The sequence below is a fragment of the Lactuca sativa genome, chromosome 2, assembly GCF_002870075.4.
Source record: "Lactuca sativa cultivar Salinas chromosome 2, Lsat_Salinas_v11, whole genome shotgun sequence".
In the NCBI taxonomy this organism is placed as follows: domain Eukaryota; kingdom Viridiplantae; phylum Streptophyta; class Magnoliopsida; order Asterales; family Asteraceae; genus Lactuca; species Lactuca sativa.
The window spans coordinates 14,663,090-14,681,705 of NC_056624.2; the positions used below are offsets into that span (position 1 = coordinate 14,663,090).

The 18,616-nt window shown below is 37.9% G+C and overlaps 1 protein-coding gene across 1 annotated transcript; it reads right to left on the reverse strand.

Annotated features, from left to right (window-relative positions):
* Positions 1-1,121: 1,121 nt before the first annotated feature.
* LOC111889526 (mechanosensitive ion channel protein 6) lies at positions 1,122-5,515 on the reverse strand. Its single transcript, XM_023885675.3, has 5 exons — positions 3,798-5,515; positions 2,924-3,047; positions 2,534-2,827; positions 1,730-1,932; positions 1,122-1,609 (listed from the first exon to the last, which is right to left on the reverse strand). Exons 1-5 carry the CDS (start codon positions 5,309-5,311, stop codon positions 1,321-1,323), a joined length of 2,424 nt encoding a protein of 807 aa, XP_023741443.1. The 5' UTR covers positions 5,312-5,515; the 3' UTR covers positions 1,122-1,320.
* Positions 5,516-18,616: the final 13,101 nt, after the last annotated feature.

The following is an 18,616-nucleotide window of genomic DNA, read 5'->3' on the forward strand; positions in this document are numbered from 1 at the left end:
ATATATATATATATATATATATTTATTGTAAATATTTATAAATACATAAGAACATTTCTATATATAAGGCAAAAGCTAAATAAAACAAAGCTTATAAATGTTACCTACAAAGTTTCTATTTATGAAACACTGAAATGGAAATAACATTGATAAATGATATACTATTTGGTGTAAGATCCATATATTATATTAGTTAATTAAAAAATATAAATATAAATGTCTAAATATTTAAGAACTTTGGATTTATAAAACATAAGAAAAATAATAAATTATTAAAATTGATTTTTTATCTTTTAAATTTAAATAAATAAACAAAATAAACTAATGAACTTTAAATTGGAAATTTTAAAATAAGAAATGAAGTCAATTAATGAAATTGATATTTGATTATTACTAAATTTATTGTAATTATTATATTAAAATATTATGTGGAATTTATTAAAATAAAAAAACTCATAAAAAAACACGTGGAAAAGAAATTAATTCAAAATAAATATGAAATGATATTTGACAAATTAAACGAGAGTGTGACATGTAAAAAAACATTTATTTATTAGAATAAAAAGATGAATTATAACAATTATTTGTTTTTAGTTTTGGTTTTTATTGTTTATTTTTTTCAATTTTTTTGTACGGTTCGGTCTTTTTGTTGTATTTTTATTTTATAAAAAAAGACGTTGGTTTGCTAGAACGTTCCGCTTTTCCATTGTTTTTGTATTTTTATTCGGTTTTGTTTTTCTTTAATTTTCTCCTTGTTTTCTATTTCTCGATTACGAATTTTTCCTGTTTTCATTTACTTTTTTGTTTTTCAGAATGGAACCAATCAACAAATAATGCATGCTGCCCTAATTAACACGCTTTGAAAACGAAATAAAACAAGAAAATGACAACATCACATGGCCTTTATTTCTCATTTATTCCATTTTATTTCATCACGCAACATCAAGAAGACCCACAAAACAAAACAACTTAAAACACCAAGCTCTGGCCTTTATTTCTCCATTAATTTCATTCTTTATCACATAAATACCAAGAAGACCCACATAAGAAAACGAGTTGAAACATCAAGCTCTATTCCATTTGCTTTTTTTTTTTTTTTTTTTTTCCTTCCTTATTTATCATTCTACATCGTAAGTTTGTAGCTTTTATTTATCTTCATTTCAAAAATATATAATACAAATACGACACACAAAATAAAATCAAATTTCGAACAAATGGACCAAAGGAATGGCCTCCAACGAAATTTTATAGTATTTTTGTATACACATAAAGTATTGTACCATCCAACCACAAGATCAAAGTGCCAACCGCAATGCAAAATCAGTTTGCCAAAGTAGTCCATGTAGACGGAACCCGATTTGAGGACACCGCCTGCATGTTACGGACATTAACGTCAACAGGCAGCATGCGGTATTCAATATCAAGGTCTCGGAAGACTTTAATCATTTCCTCAACTAAAAGAGCTCTTCGTACCCATCGTTCACCCATGTCTTGAAAGTTTATACGGTGTGAAAGCCATATTGATATCTTTAGCCGATTCATGTCGTCTACATCCCTCAAGACTATCATAGGTGCAGGGTACCAATGGTCGCTCTTGTTCTCAATGTAGCTGCAGTGGCAACAAACCAGCCATTCATTGATCATTTATTAAATCAATAGTCATTTGTTATATATTGAGCATTGCTTCTAAATAGAAGGGTAAAAATGTTCATTTACTATAGTGATATACCTTGTTATCCTCTCCTTCATGAGAGCAATCTTTTCGACAGGGGTTGATACATGTACACAGAAGTCCACAGCATCCCCCATATCCGGACTACGGTAGTAATTGGAGATCGGTTTCGTAGCCAAGACACTGTTTGGATATATAATTTTCAGGTTATCGAACCTTAAGAAAACCGTAGTCAGTATATTCATCTCCTCAACTACCATCTGCAATCCACAACCGACAACATATAAAATTAAAATATACCAAAGACATACATATTATTGTTTTCTTTATTATAGCATTCTACTTCTATTTTTTATATTGTAGTGAAAGCTGTGTAAATGAACAGAATAAACAAGAACGAGGCTTGTTCATGTTCGTTTGTTTAAGTTTGCCGAACAAATAAACGAACACGAACGGATAAACGAACGAGTTTTCTTGTTTACGTTCGTTCGTTTAACAAATTACATTGTTCATGTTCGTTCGTTTATGTTCATGAACATTCTAAACGAACATAAAGAATGATAAAAAAACATAATCGAACATATATGAACATATGATATATTAATATAATCAAACACAATAAGCATATATGAACATAAAATGAAGTTAGATGAACGAACATAAACAAGAAAAACAAAAAACATAAACGAATGTTCACGAATATAATTGAACGAATAAAACCATTTTTTATGTTCGTTCATTTAACTAAACGAACTAGAATTTTTGTTCATTTCGTTCATTTATTAAATAAACGAACATAAACGAACTTACCACCGAACGGTTCGAATAAATGCTCATACATTATTATTTCTAATGCTTTACCTGAACACCGTCAACATCACAACGATCACCGACATCAAAAGGATGCATTACGAACAAGAAAATAATGGCTTCGAATGTCGTCTTGCATGTGTTACCAAACACAAACACAACCAAAAGTAGTTGTGAACTTAGGAATATAAAGAATTGTGTGGTTGCAACTTTAAGTATAAGAAGCCAAATCACGATTATTATGATACTAACAGCCAAATTGAACATTTGATGGAGTTTCTTCACGGCTGTCTTTGTATCATTCAGAGACAATGCAAGAGCTCTTCGTTCTCGATACACATTAACCTGGAAAAACGATATTTTTGGAATTCCCGTGAATCGAATCATTGTTGATTATGGAAAATAAAAAAAATTAACGATGTAGAAGAAAAAAGGTCTTACCACCCAATTCTTGAGAAGTGCCTTGCTGATTCCTTTGGTTTCACTATCTCCATCAAAGAGCCGTATTGCCTTCAACGCTTCATCTTCTCTCAGAAAACGCATTAAATCTTCTATATAAATGCGCCTATCAGGGAAAAAACAAGACTTAGTGAAAAGATGATCTATACAGAAATCAGATAAGGCTTTTGAATATAGAGAGAGTACTTTGGCTTTCAATTTTAGATGACGGGTCAAATGTCCCTAAACTAAAAATTACATATACGCTTAAATGTAATGAAATGCAATTTACTTTCATTATGGGCACCACAACTATAATTGGGTAGATTTTTCAAAATATAATGTTCTAATGACAAAAAATGTTAAAAGTACCGCATTGTAATTATTATAAGTACAATATTATAATTAGGTAGATTTTTCAAGAGTACAACGTTTTAATAAAAAATATAGAAGTACATTACTTTAATTTAAAGAAATGCAAGTAGGATGCTAAAATATGTATTTAAAATGAAAGTATGTTTCTCTTCTTGCATTTAGCCACCGCTAATGAGGGAACTCAAAATAACAAGGGAACCTGAGGGGAGCATAATATTATCTATGATCTTCAAGCTAGGGCACATGTTTACAAATTATAATATGGGATGAAACTCAACAAGCTTTCTAGGGTTATTTTGATAATAGGTATGAGAGTGTTTACGTCTTTTGTACAAAAGATAGATTGAGAATCAGTCCCCGTTCAACCTTTTTTTTTTGGAAAAAAGTTATTTATAATTTTTGTCCTATTCATATCGGTCCTGGTCTCGGTCTGATGCATATCAAGTTGCCATGTTTTCCAACAAATTTGAATACGTAATTGGTTATAAGATTAAAAACTTACTTTGAGCCTTCCATAGCGACATTACAGAATATTCTCTTGGCTGCAATCTTAGCTTGCATTTCGTTTGTTATCTGCACCGCAGACTCGTCCTCATCACATGACTTTCCCAGTTGATCGTCTAAAGTAGACAAAACTCCTGTTCTAACAATGCTCATCAATCTTTTCATGTTCCAAGCCGATATATTCTTCTGATTTAGCCTATGCAAGTGATCAATCGTGATCCCATCTTCAACTGGCATGTTAACTTCGTAAAATTTACCACTTTTACTATTGTTTCTTGGAGTTCCAATAAACCTCCCAGTTTTCTTGAATATATTAGCCTTAAGATCGGGTGGCAAACTGGTACCAGCATTTTGAAAATTTTCAACCTCCGAGATCATCTCATCCACCTCCTCTTGTTCTTGTTGAATCTCAATCACTGGTAGACCCGAAAGGGTTTCAATTACATATTGATTGAATAAAGATTCTTGAATCCGGTCGAAATACGTGCTCACATGGAAAGAGGATGCAAGAACTTTGACTAACAATGTTTTCAATAGCCAAACGATTGTCCCCACCAAAAGACATATCCAAATCTTTGTCACATAAGGCAAAACCTTTCCATGTGTCATATGGTTGACTTTTTCATGGAATATACATTGCCAAGCAATTAAAACTAACCCAAACCAAAGGCAATTTTGAACAGCATTTCGCAATCCATATACAAAATATAAAACCCTTTTTCGTAGTAAGAAGTTTCGTTCTATCGAGATTACTAGAAGCCTAATCGCCCAACCAGAAACCAATCTTCCACATATCAAAACCATTATCATAACCCCCCATTTCCACAATACAAGACCATAAAGTTTCTTGTGCTTAAAATAAGGAATTATGAATGTGCAAATTAAACCACCAAGAATCAGGATTAAACAAAATAACTGAAGTAAAGTCCATTTGCTATACCTTAACTGCTTATACTCATCAGGTAAATCATCATCCAAAAATGGATCTTCTTCATCGAATTCACTACCACCTTTTCCCAAAATTCCAGATTTCGATATTCTCCCTGACCTCTTATCTCTCTCCGGTGTATCCATTAACCTGGACTTGGTTTTCGTCCTCATCAAGGTCGATTTTCTCTTGAATGAAGCATTCCCGGAGCAAAGCGTCACTTCTTCTCCACCGCCGCTCGTACGACCACTACCATTGGACCGGCGCCGGTGCCTTATCGGTTGCGGCTCAATCACCTCATCGCGAAAATAAACCATAACTTCTTTCGGCGTCAGCGTGCCATAGTTATTCGGACTCTCAGCTATTCTTGATAACGGCGGCGACGGCGGCTCAGACGTTAGGAAATCGAACTTCTCACCGTCTTTTGAGAAATTGTAACTCGATTCTCTCCACACTGTGTTATAGTTAGCGTTTTCAAGGTCCACAACAGAGTTGTTGAAATTGTAGGACGCCTCCTCTGCTTCTGTAGTAGCAGCGACATTATCATCTGTAGCTTTCCCCCGAAACGATGGAGACGAAGGCATAGTAGGAACAGCGGATGTAAATTGATCAATGGTGTAATTGTTTTCGTTATGAAGGATTTGCTTTACTTCTGGTTCTATTTGTGTCGAAAGAATTTCTCAACTTATAATACAATTCGAAAAGATTTGAAGAATTTAAATCAGGGTTTTTAGATTAAATTATTATCCTTCAGTCGACTGTGAACCAGGTGATTGAATCATAATTGAAGCGACACAGATATCAGCTAATAATGTTGACAACAACAGGGGAATGTTTATCGTTTATGAAGGAGAAAAACCTTCAACTTTATGTCGGGTTGCAGTTTACACCCTCATAAAAACAGTTATTTCAACTTAAACCCTGCCTTTTTTTTTCTTTACAAACTCCAAATTTTCTGCACAACTGTACCTTGTGTTGTGTCAACCTTGTAGGCCCCATTTCACATAAAATATGCCAAAACCTAACATGAGCTAAGGGTGCACGGTATCAATGAAATTTTTGTCCCCATCATAGTTGGTATGGTGGGACTGGAGGCCCGCTGATCCACTCGGGTTCAATAGGAAGAGACTTCGTTGGATTGATGATATTTTCAACCAACACCACTTTTTTTTTTTCTCTCTTATATGTTGTGGTATATACATAATTAAAATTTTAATTATCGTTTTGATAAATGTTTTAATATAATTTACTGAAATTATATCGGTTGGGAAGCTTGGGAAAGATGAATTTTTTATGTAAGAGTTGGAAAAAATGAAACAGATTTTTTATGTTGAGAATTGGAAAAAATGAAACTAAAGAGTATAAGAAATACTAACGTGACGTCTGAGAGAAAAAGATGTTTGGACCCAAAGATGATTTTTCCGATCCTAAGAATTTTGTATTATGTTTGTCATTTGTCGGCTAGAGCCTATGGACAACAAAAATTGTAGAGTTTTTGGCTCAATTAAAAAAAAAAACATTAATAAAAATGCTTTATAGATTTTTGTTTTTTAGTAACTTTTTCATTTCACATTGATGATATTTTTGTTAGAAATTTGGCAATTCTGCCCCATCAAAATATATATCATGTGTATTTTTTGTTTTACTTCTGTCAAATATCTTTCAAAAATATTTCTCTATTCGTATCCAAAATAACTACTTCTAAGCATCTAACACGAATAACTACTTCTAAACATCTAATGTACTTGTTTTTCAATTAAATGTCAAATTTTAAGCAATTATATCTAATCTATTTTTCATTTGTCATGTTATTTTTCTTTTATATTTCGTTAACAACAAAGCATTTTCTGAAAATCATAAAATTATTTATCATATTTCAGACTTATTCTTTAATTTTGGATTAACATTTTTTTATGTCCAAAGTGTTAGTCTGAAATATACTTTTTATTAAAAAAAATACTTTTAGTCGAGTTAAATTGGTCTGAAATGTCTAGAAGGATCCCATTTTAGTTTTACTTAAATTAGTGTGAAATGTCTTTCATACATATGAAATGTCTAGAAGGATCCCATTTTAGTTTTACTTAAATTAGTGTGAAATGTCTTCCATACATATAGATAATGTTTTGAAAACACATAAAACTTGGTTATTTTAGTCAAATCTCACCTAATGATCATTTTTGTCGATATCTCATAAAAATGCTAATGAGTTTATCCTATAAACACAAAACATGAACGTGAACATTATCATCATCTTGACTAAAATGCCCACTTTGTCACACCCAATCAAATCACATCTCCTCATGTCATGTGTAACAAGGCCTAAGCAATGAATAACATTAATGGACATTAAGTTTAGTTTTGAATTTATGATATTAGAACAAAAACAATCTTGTGAAAATTACATGATTGGTCCTTGTGTTTTGCTAAAATAGGCTAATCCTAGACAGCTAATGGAACTCCTATATGCTTGGTCCTCTGGTTTGTTTGTTTGTTTTTGTTGCTCGCCTGATCCTTTTGGCCAACACCGTCTAAATGACATTGTTAGTTTGTATGTAACATCCCACTTTTTTTTACCACACAATTTTTTATTTTCAATATAGAAAACCTCAAGTATTATATAAATCAAGTCCATAAAATTGCAGGTGTATCAAATACGATCATCCAAAATCAGAGTATCAAAATACGAAAATTATAAAAATATGCAAGCCAGAGTATATAGTCAAGCATTCGCCTTCCCGCGATCATCAAAAGTACATGAAACATATTTAATAAAAAATTGTAAGGACGAAGCTTAGTGGGTTTCCCAAAATATTACATACATCATGACATAATAAACAACTATAGGTTATCAACAATCCTAAAGATTATTAGCTATCTCGGTGGGGTAACACCATGTCTCATGGATTAACAACATATTTCAAGGGTTATCTGTAACCATGGAGACTATCAACAGTCCCATGGACTCACACCAATCCAAAAGTAATTAACAACTCAGTTTCACATTAACAACAATCAATAAATAAGACCCGGTTGGTTAACATGCATATACTATCACAAAGATAAATATAGTGAAAGACTCACCTCGTAGATAGCAGCTAAAATACAACAACTCACACATGATAGACAGGTACTACGAGACGCCTATCAATAATAAAGAAGTACTCTCCCATTCTACACCCTAAAATCCTAATTTGACCAAAAGTCAACTATGGTCAAAAGTCAAAAGTCAAAGTCAACCTCAGCAGGTCTCCACATAGTGACCACCCATAGGTCACATCATTTGCACTCCATCACAAAAGAGTCGGGCCACCCCCCCCCCCCCCCCCCGACATCACGTCGTGGCGACCTGAATGCCATGTCGTGAGAACTGAGTTTCCACAACTTAACATATTCAACTCTTAATCTGTTAAGCCTCTCCTTCTAGCTTTCTAGAAACCTTCATAGAGCTTAACATATCATAAAGATCAATGCTTTTCAGTCATGCATGTCTATTGTAATGTTGAAAAAATTATGAGGTAAAAATTTCGTTTTTAATTCAACCAAAACATTAATTATCTATAAGTCAAACATTCATTATCCTTTTTCTAAATATTCAAAAGTACTTTATAAGAAAACAATTATCAGAGTAAAATCCCAAAATCATCATAATGCAGAAACATGGGTGGATGTGCTGCGATCATGTCGAACCCTTCATTTTCGAACCGGAAGTACCTGAAACCATAACCATAAAAACCATAACCACAAAGCTTAGTGAGTTCCCCAAAATACCACATACCATACATATCGCTGGGCTTAGCCCTTACATTGGGCCCTGTCCGCATATTGGGCCCAACATACCATAATGGGCCTAGCCCCGCCAAATCAATGAGCCCAACCCAATCATACAAATGCAAAAGTCATAAAGACAGTTAGCACATATCTAACATACAATGGGCCTAGCCCCGCATACCTATGGTCCTAGCCTAACATACCATGCAAGAGTCACAAAGACTTCTAACATTTCAGAACCCAGTGGGTCGACATTGGTGCCTTCGACCCACGAGAACAATAAGGAGACTCACATCTAGTTGATGAAACACTCCAATAAATCTTTGACTGCTGGTCTAGAAAATCCCTGTGCTATCAACATCAAATGACATCCAATTATTAATTGGGTTCCGACCAATAACTAATAGTCTAAGCTACTTAGCCCATAACCAGGGTAAAAGACCATTCTACCCTTTATCTCACTTGGCCCAAAGCCAAGGCCCAACTTAACTACTTCCAAGGCCTAAATCCTAAATGATAATCCAAAGCCCAATATCGCCCAATCTTCTAAATTGGGCCCAAAAACCATCATGGTCCTAGATCCAAAGAGCCCAAAAATACAAAACTTGAAGCCCAAAATAGAAGTCTAATGGCCCAACAAGGGCCAAACTAAAAATGCCCAAACCGAGGATACCAAGCCTAACGTCCATCTGCTAAGTACGCGGGGCGTACTCAGCCTGTACACTAAGCATACTCCATCTGGGGTCAGTACGCACAACGTACCAGTTCGGTATGCCCAACATATTACCTAGACTACCAAACCATCTCATTTAGGACTTAATCGACTAAGACAAAGTGCCAAACTCTCATATCTGATTCTTTATGTAACATCCCGAATTTCAGAAGTACGATTTAAGAGTTTAAAGTGTAATTTCAAGGAAGGGACTCGACGAGTAGGTACGCTTACTCACTGAGTCGGAGCGGGTTTGGGTCGCGAATTAAGTGACCAACTCGCCGAGTCGGAAGCTGGACTCGACGAGTTGGTACTGGGATGAGAAAAACCCTAATCTTAGGGTTTGCACCCTATTTAAAGGACTTAATGTCCTCCCCTCAGCTCCCTTAGCCGCCTTTGAGATCCAGTAAACCCTAGCTCGTGTGTATAAGGCCATTGGAGGGAGATTGAAGCTTTGAGAGGTGTTCTAATGGAAGAAACTTGAAGATAAAAAGGGTTTGCATCAAGAAAGTAGTGTAGATCCAGAATCTACTGTAGTTTTAGGCACATCTTGGAGGTAATGAGATGTTACCTTTCCTTTGTTGCTTTTAGATTTATTTTTGAATGAGATTTGGGGCCATTTTGGTATGATTGAGATCTACTTCGGGTTTGGAGTCTAGATCTGAGGTTGCTACTTCAGATCTAGACTTGTATTGGTCCAGAAAGTCATAAAGCATCAGTTATTGAATTGTTGGTGAAGCCCTTTCGTCTAACACCCAAGCCTTAGTGTGTTTTGGGCCTGTATCTCTTTGATTTCACGTAAAGTTTGCAACTTTATGTAAGGGATAGATTGTAGAAGGGTGGATCTATGGATTGGAGCCTCAGCATGGCTCGAAAAGCCTCTGAATGGATTGAGAACTGGAGAGACTCGACGAGTCACATGGGTGTACTCGACGAGTTGTATGAACACGTGCATGGACTCAACGAGTTGGAAGAACAACTCGGCAAGTCTGTTGAAGATTGCCTTGGACTCGACGAGTCTGTTCTTGGACTCGGCGAGTCAGGTCGCATAACCCCAACCTTTTTTGGTTAAAGCCTTGGATTAGTGAGTCGGTTGGCGACTCAGTGAGTTGGACAGGATGGGACTGAGAGATCGTTGGACTCGGTGAGTCTTGGGGCGACTCGGCGAGTTAAGTTGTGTCATGAGAGTTTTCTGGATAAGGGAAATCGGCGAGTCGCCGGGGTGAGTCAGCGAGTAGAGTCAACCAGGAAGGTTGACTTTAACTGAGGACTTTGACCTTGACCAAGAGTTGACCAGTTTGACTTCCAAGGGTACTTTGGTAATATTGGTATTTTTGGAATTAGTACTTTGGTAGTGTTCAGTGGCGGCGATCCTGTCGGAGGTCGGAGCAGCTTGGTCTTATCTCTTTAGTCAGTAATTTCAGGTGAGTTATCCTCACTATATCAATAGGGTCTAAGGCACCAAGGCCGGCCCTTTTAGTTGTTATCTTGGTTACAGTATGCTACATGTGGTTATGATTTGTTAGATTAGTATCAGAATAGACAACATGTTGTTATGCTCATGTGATCCGTTAGGATTGGTATGTTAGTGACCTGGTTAAGTCGATGCCTTGGTCATGAGAGCTTGCTATGATCGATGATCTATGAGATAGTTATATCTGATATCTGTACTCGTACTGTTGATGTGCTTATTGATCTGTTAGGTCGGCGTCTTGGTAATTTGGACAGTTTTATGTCAGTGACCTGGTTTAGGTTGGTATCCTGGTATATAGGATGATGCTATGTTAGTGACCTGGTTTAGGTCGATATCCTGGTATATAGGATGATGTTATGTTAGTGACTGGTTAGGTCGATATACTGGTAAGGATGATGCTATGCTTTATGATCTGCTAGATCGATTTGTTTGCCTATGGACTGTTATGTGATTTCCTGTTATATGTACACATGGTTATTTGCTTGATGTTTGGGTTGAGGTGGTCCTCCTTTGTGCTGAAGGCCAACATACCCTACGAGCGGTCCGGATAGATTGTAGGCCCGTATGGCGGTCCAGTCATACCGAAGGATCAGATAGATCCAGATAAACTGAAGGCCCGGTGCGGGCGGTCCAGTCATACTGTAGACTCAGAGAGTGGACCAAGTGAACTGAAGGCATGTTGAGGGCAGACCAGTCATGCTACAGACTTGAGAGGCATGGTTGTTTTGTATTGTGATACAATATGTTATGATTATGGTTGTATGTGGTTGGTATTTTGGGGGTAACTCACTTAGCTTTTGGGCTTACAGTTCAGTGTATTATTTCAGGTACTTCAGGAGATTGTGGCAAAGAGAAGGCGTGATCTTACCGCTCCTCATGTTTTATGATTCATGTGATATGGTTCTGGGGGATACTTTTATGTTTAAACTATTTTGAAAATAAGATGCATGGACTTAATGATTTTTCAATGAAATAAAATGTTTTAAATTGGCTCAAAATTTTTGGTCGTTATGAGTTGGTATCAGAGCCTTGGTTTGTGTGAATTGGAGGAACATTCGTGTGAATCCAGTCTCAAATCAAGGAGGGATTTACAAAATGGTTTTCAAAAGGTTTTTGAAATAAATAAAGGAGGATGAAGAGGGTACGATCGGCCAGAGCCAGCAAGTAGACCCCAAAATACCACACAAATTATTTAATTATGTGATATGTTGGAACAACATGCTAGTACTAGGCTAGGGATCTTCAGGAATTGCATGATTTCATGATGCCTATTAGCCTAGGGTTTTCCTTATATGAAATTGACATCCTTACTGTAGTTGTTTAGTGTATGCATCACGACTGTGCATAATTAAGATCTTATAGCATGAGAATGTTTGATTCGACCTTAGGGTAGAATTGGATATTCGAAAGTCTATCGGGTCCAGCGTTATGTGTGGCTAGTATACACTAATGTTGCAGGGTCAGTGGAAGTTTCATGGATTGGATGGGTAGTGAGAGGCCGGGAGGCTAGATATGAGATGTTTAGCATTCCTCTTGTAGTGAGGATTTAATCGCTCGCTACATTTATGTATATTGTTAGGGCGTTGTGATGATACTTGAGAAAAATATGGGTAGGTGTGGAAGGTAGTATGGGCCCGTACTACTAAAAGCATAAGACCCATACGCGTGGCAAGGAAGTCACAACCCCTAGGGTTGGGTTTTGGAGTTGTTTCCCTGTCATTATATAGGTTATTAGAGACCTTTTGGTGTATTGCCAGAATGGTGGTCACAAGGCGTCTTGTGACCGGATCCAGGTTAGGATCGGGAGCTGGCAGCCAGGATAGGCCATCATTGTCAGGGGATCGTGTCAGGGAGATCCTCCGGGAGGAGACGATCGAGATTGTTCGGGGATAAATTCCAAACATGATTGGGTCTTTCAAGACCACCATGGTTGAGTATTTTGTTGAGTGTCATGCAGACGTTGCTGAGACGGTTGCCGCGACAACTTTGGCAGCTATAACGACAGCAGGGAGAGGAGCTGGACGAGCTTCCCAGGACCGGGAGATGTTATCGGAACATAATCTGATGAGCAGAAGGATACATGTATCTGGGAGTAGGAAGATGACCTGTACTCGTTATATTTCCGTTGGTTGAGCGGGAGAGTCTAGCTTGTAGGTTTATAGATTTGAGGCTCGGGGGTTTGCTCGAGGCCAGGTTATGGGTTGGCGGAACTCCAAAAAGGAGTGATGATTATGTTCAGCTAGGGTTTTGCAGCGGGAAGTGAAACGGTTGATTGATGAATTGGACCGTCGTTTGGTAGGGCAAGGATTGCACCCTCTCAGTTTTCGAGCTCGAAGGAGTGAGCAGGCTTGTGACCCCAGGATCAGGTGTATTCCAGCTCGGGGTTAGTTGGTTACAGGAATCGGTAACATTATTTCAGCGCCGGTGAGCTTAGAACGGTCGGCGTGGCATAAGTGTTGTGAGGCCCGGTTTTCCTTGGATCTCATGTATCAGATGGAAAGGATTGATTGTGCGATCTATTGCACTATTGGGACTGTAGTCTATGTCTTGGGAGTGGTTTGTAGCCTGGTTTAGGGCAGAGGTTGTTTCAGCTACTGCCGTTCAACTGTGGGAGTTTGAGTTAGTGAGTGAGTCAGGTTATGAACCCTGAAGAGAATGATTTTTAAAGCCCGAAAGCGGGAAGCTTGTTTGGAACACCTTTGGAAAAGGGGTTTTATGTGGGAGGACTGCGGATGGAGTCCCACAAAAGGGTTATTCATCATTTTCAGGATTCAGTGGTTAGCAACCATTAGTGGTTGATAGATTAAAAGCGCCAAGAGAAGTAACTCGTTGCCGAGTATTAGTTGGAGCATCTATATGGTGGTCTTCAGGAAGTGAGTGTGGAGTCATTCACGCATTAGTGGCTGTCGGTTTCACTGGGATTCAGGAAGTGATCATCTGATTCTTAGAAGTGTGTGATGAGTCAGGTCTAGCTAGCAATGGAACACTAGTGGGAAAGAGTTGGTTGTCATCGGATAAATCGTTGGGAAGTGAGGAGGATTGAGAATCCTCCAATCTTCATGTATTATGAAGGCTTAGTTGAATCTAAGTGGGGGAATGTTACCCTGAGATGCTAAAGTAGAAAGGTTTTGAAACGGGGATAAGTTTCACAACCCGACAGGGAGAACAAAGGCCCTATTGGCTGCTTAGTTGAGGGTTGTGTTGTTTGGGGGTCAGCAAAACTCCTCAACCTAAGAACATGTCTTCTGGATGCTTGATAGCAAAAGTTGGGTAACCATGTTGGGGTCCTAGTCAAGAATCGAGCTCAGTTCGAGTTTTCGGTCGAGGGTGTGCTCGACTCTGAGGGTTTTGGATTGATAGATTGAGGGTTTTGTTAGATGTCAGGGCTCAGCAGTGCATTTAGCACGGGAGTGCGGGTTATCTAGCGTGTATGGTAGACACGCGGGTCAGCGAACATACTTCGGATTTCTGAGAAGGTGGACGATTGACTGAAGGCCTGGTAGGGCGGTCTAGTCATGCTGAAGACTCTTTTTATGTTTGTAGATCTATGTTCGGGTATTGAGTAGGCTGCTACGCTTTAGCACTCAATAGGTCTGTTCCACATTTTGAGCATGCTGCTAGGGTAGGCTGAGGACTCTGGTGTATCTTGGTTGACCGGAAGTTATTATTAGGGGTCGGACGGAGTTCAAAGAATCTTGGTGATCTTATTCGTTCGGAGTGTCTCCGAGGTTTCATCTTCTTGGATCGGGTAATACTCCAGTTGGGGACCGAGAATGGATCCGAATGGGTGTTTTAATTAAAATGTTGGATCCAACAGTGTTGTTAGCCGAGAGTGTGGCATGATTGGAGCAAGTGATAGACAAGTGGGGCAGGGAATAGACCATGGTTTCAGGAAAGGTAGTTGGTCGATGTGAGGCTTGGGTTTAGGCCATGGAAAGGATTTCGGGAACGGAACTGGAGTTCGGAACCCCAAGAGGGCTAGAACAGACTGCATGGGAGAGATAAGAAGGCCTGGTAAGGCGGTCCATGATGGGTTTTAGCCATAAGAACTTTCCTATGTGCGCATGCAAAACCCTAATGCTTGGATCTAGGCTTTCTAATAAACATGCTTTGAATCCAAGACTTCTAATGACTAATAAGGTTAAATAACAACATTGAAACAGATCTAGAACCATACCTTTGAGTTCCTTGTTGATCTTGAGGTCTTGGAGCTTCTAGAGTCACAAATGTCACTCCTCTAATGGCTTACAAACACCAATAGCAAAGAAGATGATTTAGGAGAGAGGAGAGGGGAGGAAATCGGCCAGGGTTCTCTTGCTTTAGGAGAGGTGCCGATTTCCCTTAGCCATGGGGTCTATTTATACTTGTAGACTCCTTAAGGGTTACAACCTAAACCCTAATTGGATAATCTTCTCTTAAGGCTATCCAAATCCTTTCCATAGATAAGTCATTGGACGATTTTGAAGCTATCCTAGCTTCTAGAATCCGTCCACTATATATCTATAAGGATTTATAGTCTAAAGCTTAACTATCAAACAATTGACAGTTCATACCCCTTTATTTAATTAATCTCTTTAAGTCACCAAATTAATTCTAATTAATTCTATGACTTATATTAATCAAATAACAATATATTATTATTATATTATTCTCATAATATATTAATAATATTTACTCTCTCTTAATAAATCATCCTATCAAGTTGCTATGGTGAAGGCAACCCAAAAGGACCATGTACAACCGGGTCAAATACTTGCCTAATATAGTTGCAGCCTTAGACACTATTCCAACAGTCCAGTCATGCTGAAGACTCTGTATGTGTTAAGTGGATATGTATGCTGAGAATGAGTGGATATGTCGCCATGAAATAGTAATCGATATGGTCTGGCCCCAAGTATTGATCATGATGATGGAGTTGGTTGGTGGCTATGCGTAGGCCTTGTTGGTTATGTGATCGGATTTGGGGTATATGGGAGTTCGAGAATAGCAGTTGCTCTACATGGATAGTGTAGAGTGGAGTTTAGCTCAGTGGCACTTATAGGTGTGGTAAAAGTTGTTAAGTAGACTTCTTGGAAAGGAAATGTATGTAGCTCCGAAAGGAGTGTGAGTCCAAGGAAGGCAATAGAGTAAATGGATGATCAAAAGTGCTCCAGTTGATGGTGATAAGCACTGAGATTGTACCAGATGGGTGGAAGCACATACGGGTTGGATGCCTGTTGAGATTGTGGAACGGTTAGCACTGACACGAAGTTAGGGGAGATCGGGAGTGATGCACGGGTAGATCCGTGGATCCTGTATTATGGTTGTGGCCATGAGTTATGTGTATAGTGGTGTTTCATCCTAGGGAATGTTGGACCATCGTAGGCGTGCCTGGTCTTCCAACCCGAGGTTGAGTGGGCCAGGTACGATGTGTATGAACGTTATGGCTGGATGTTCAGGAGGGTTGCTCAGAAGCTGAGAAATGTTCCATCAAGTCAGCTTAGTAAAGGATTTGATCCAGGGAGGAAACGAGATGAGTTTCCATCGGTGCAAGTTGATAGAAGTGGCGCCAGATGGGCGAGAGACAACGGGATAATACTGGGTCAAGACCCGGTGGTTTATAATGGTATCTAGTTTTCGCAAGCGGCGAATGAATGCGTAAGATGGGAATAAGGTAGTGTCTTTTGGTGGCACATAGTGATGAGTGTTGTTATCAGAGAAAGGAATCCGGTTGCCGGCTTGAAGCAGTTATCAGGACCCTGCAAAGGAAGAGATAGATTTTAGGGATTCGATAGCAGTGTTTGAAGGAATCTGGGTCAGTTTGAGATTAGTGGATGCATTGTGGGAATATCATCCGGAAGTTTGTGTTGCAGCAGGCTTCGAGGACGAAGCCTAATTTAAGTGGGGGAGAGTTGTAACCTCCCGAATTTCAGAAGTACGATTTAAGAGTTTAAAGTGTAATTTTGTCACACCCCCGAACCAGACAGCGGAAACGTCCGGGGGCTGTCGTGACTCAATTGAATACCATAACATTGAATATATATGAAACATAACAACATTCGTCACTATGCATTAATATAGTACAACCAGTAGCGTTTACATGTCATACATTGTTTAAACATTACATTTCCAAAAATTAAATTGTTCGATTCATACATAAATAAACTGCAACCGTCACTGAATATGATTTCCTTTGATTCAATGGTTCCCTGAGAATACAAGTATTTTGAAAAACGTCAACATATGAAATGTTGGTGAGTTCATAAGTAGTGTTTTGAATTCCAATGTTTTGTATCGTTTGAAAACCGCCAGAAAATCCGATATTTTCTGAAAAGAAAAGCTTTTGAAAATGTTGTGAAGATCCATAGGTATGCTTGTTTGTTTCTATACTTGAAAAAAAAATTGTTCGTTAAAATTGTATGCATTTTGAATCTGTATGCATTGAAAAACCCTAGGAAAACCCGATGTTTTCCTAATTCCTTGAATTACGTGAAGTTACATTGAAACCATTACATAGCGTGTAGTGTCAGTCCCAGGCGACGTTGGATTATTTTTGAGCATGATTAATTACTACAAACCCGCATTACACAAACGCCCAGTTTATAGCTATACTAACGATCCCGAAGGTGTCGTCCGTACTAATCACGTTATCCAATCGCCCTGACTAGGTGTAGTCCCACATCCGAAGAGAAAGAGGACACGAAGACCTCGATGACTCCATTAACCGGTTGGGGATAAAATGTACGAGGGGTCCCCGACCCGCCTCGCATAAAATGTAGACTTTACTAGCTATACCAAAGGACCCTTGGGGACCAGTAGGATACAAGCCATTGAAAGTCCATTTACGTTGTGTCGGATCGGTAAAACCCAACACTCCGTAAAAAAAATGTTTTCGGGCCTTAAGATCAGGTCATTGGGCTAGCTAGGCTCAACGAACAAGATTTTACACTTTTGGGGCCCAAAGATGGTGCGTAGACGTCTGTGCACACTCGCATGTATGATGAATTACCAAACGTTACTTGTATAAATCGTAGTGTCGTAGAGTTAGTAGTTGTAGATTTCTATTGGTTCGAGACCGAGCCAATTCGTTTAACAACGACTTTTGGTATTGTAATATATTGTATTTCGTCGATAGTCGCGGTGCCATTATTTAATCAAATTGCGTATATTGAATTAGCCTTGAAATTTTTCTGTTTTCGGCCCCTCATTGTTTGTAAAATTTACATTTTCAACCCTTTTATTGAATACTTCCCGGTTTGGTCCTTAAATTAATTTTCTTGACATTTTAACACCAAAAATTATTGAAATTAATATTTTTCAGCATATTTTTCATAGAAAACAGTTTAAGTCCCTAAAAATGCAGTTTTCTCGGTTTTAACCCTTCTTTTTCGCAACTTTGACCATTTTGGCCCAAATTGGAAATTTTTTGCAACTTTGGTCCTTTTTAAATTTAAAAAGCATTTTAAACCTTTGAAAAGGATTTGGAACACTTGTAGTCCACTGTTTTACATAAAAATACAGTTTTGGCCCTCCAAAACAGAAAATCTCGCATAATGGGCCTCATTGGGCCGAAAATGTCATTTTTAGCCCATTAAGCTTGAAATTTATGTTTTTAATCCTCTAAATGAGTAAATTTCCAGAAATTGTTTTATTGAAACTGTTTTGGCACACCTCATCCATCAGAATTCGTGGTATGTCAATTTGGGCCCTTAATTTTGTATTTTTCACATTTTAGGCCCAAAATTTGAGTTTTTAACCCAAAGAAAATTGTTACTAAACCACTTAACCATTTTTCTTGAAACCCTTTGTATTTAGAAATATATTTGAAGATAAAGTCATTTATCACAAGATATATCTCGGTTTTGAGGGGTTTTATGGCTAGATCCAACATTATAACACACAAATGCATACATATAAGCATGTAAATCATACAAGGCATACAAAACACATATAGAT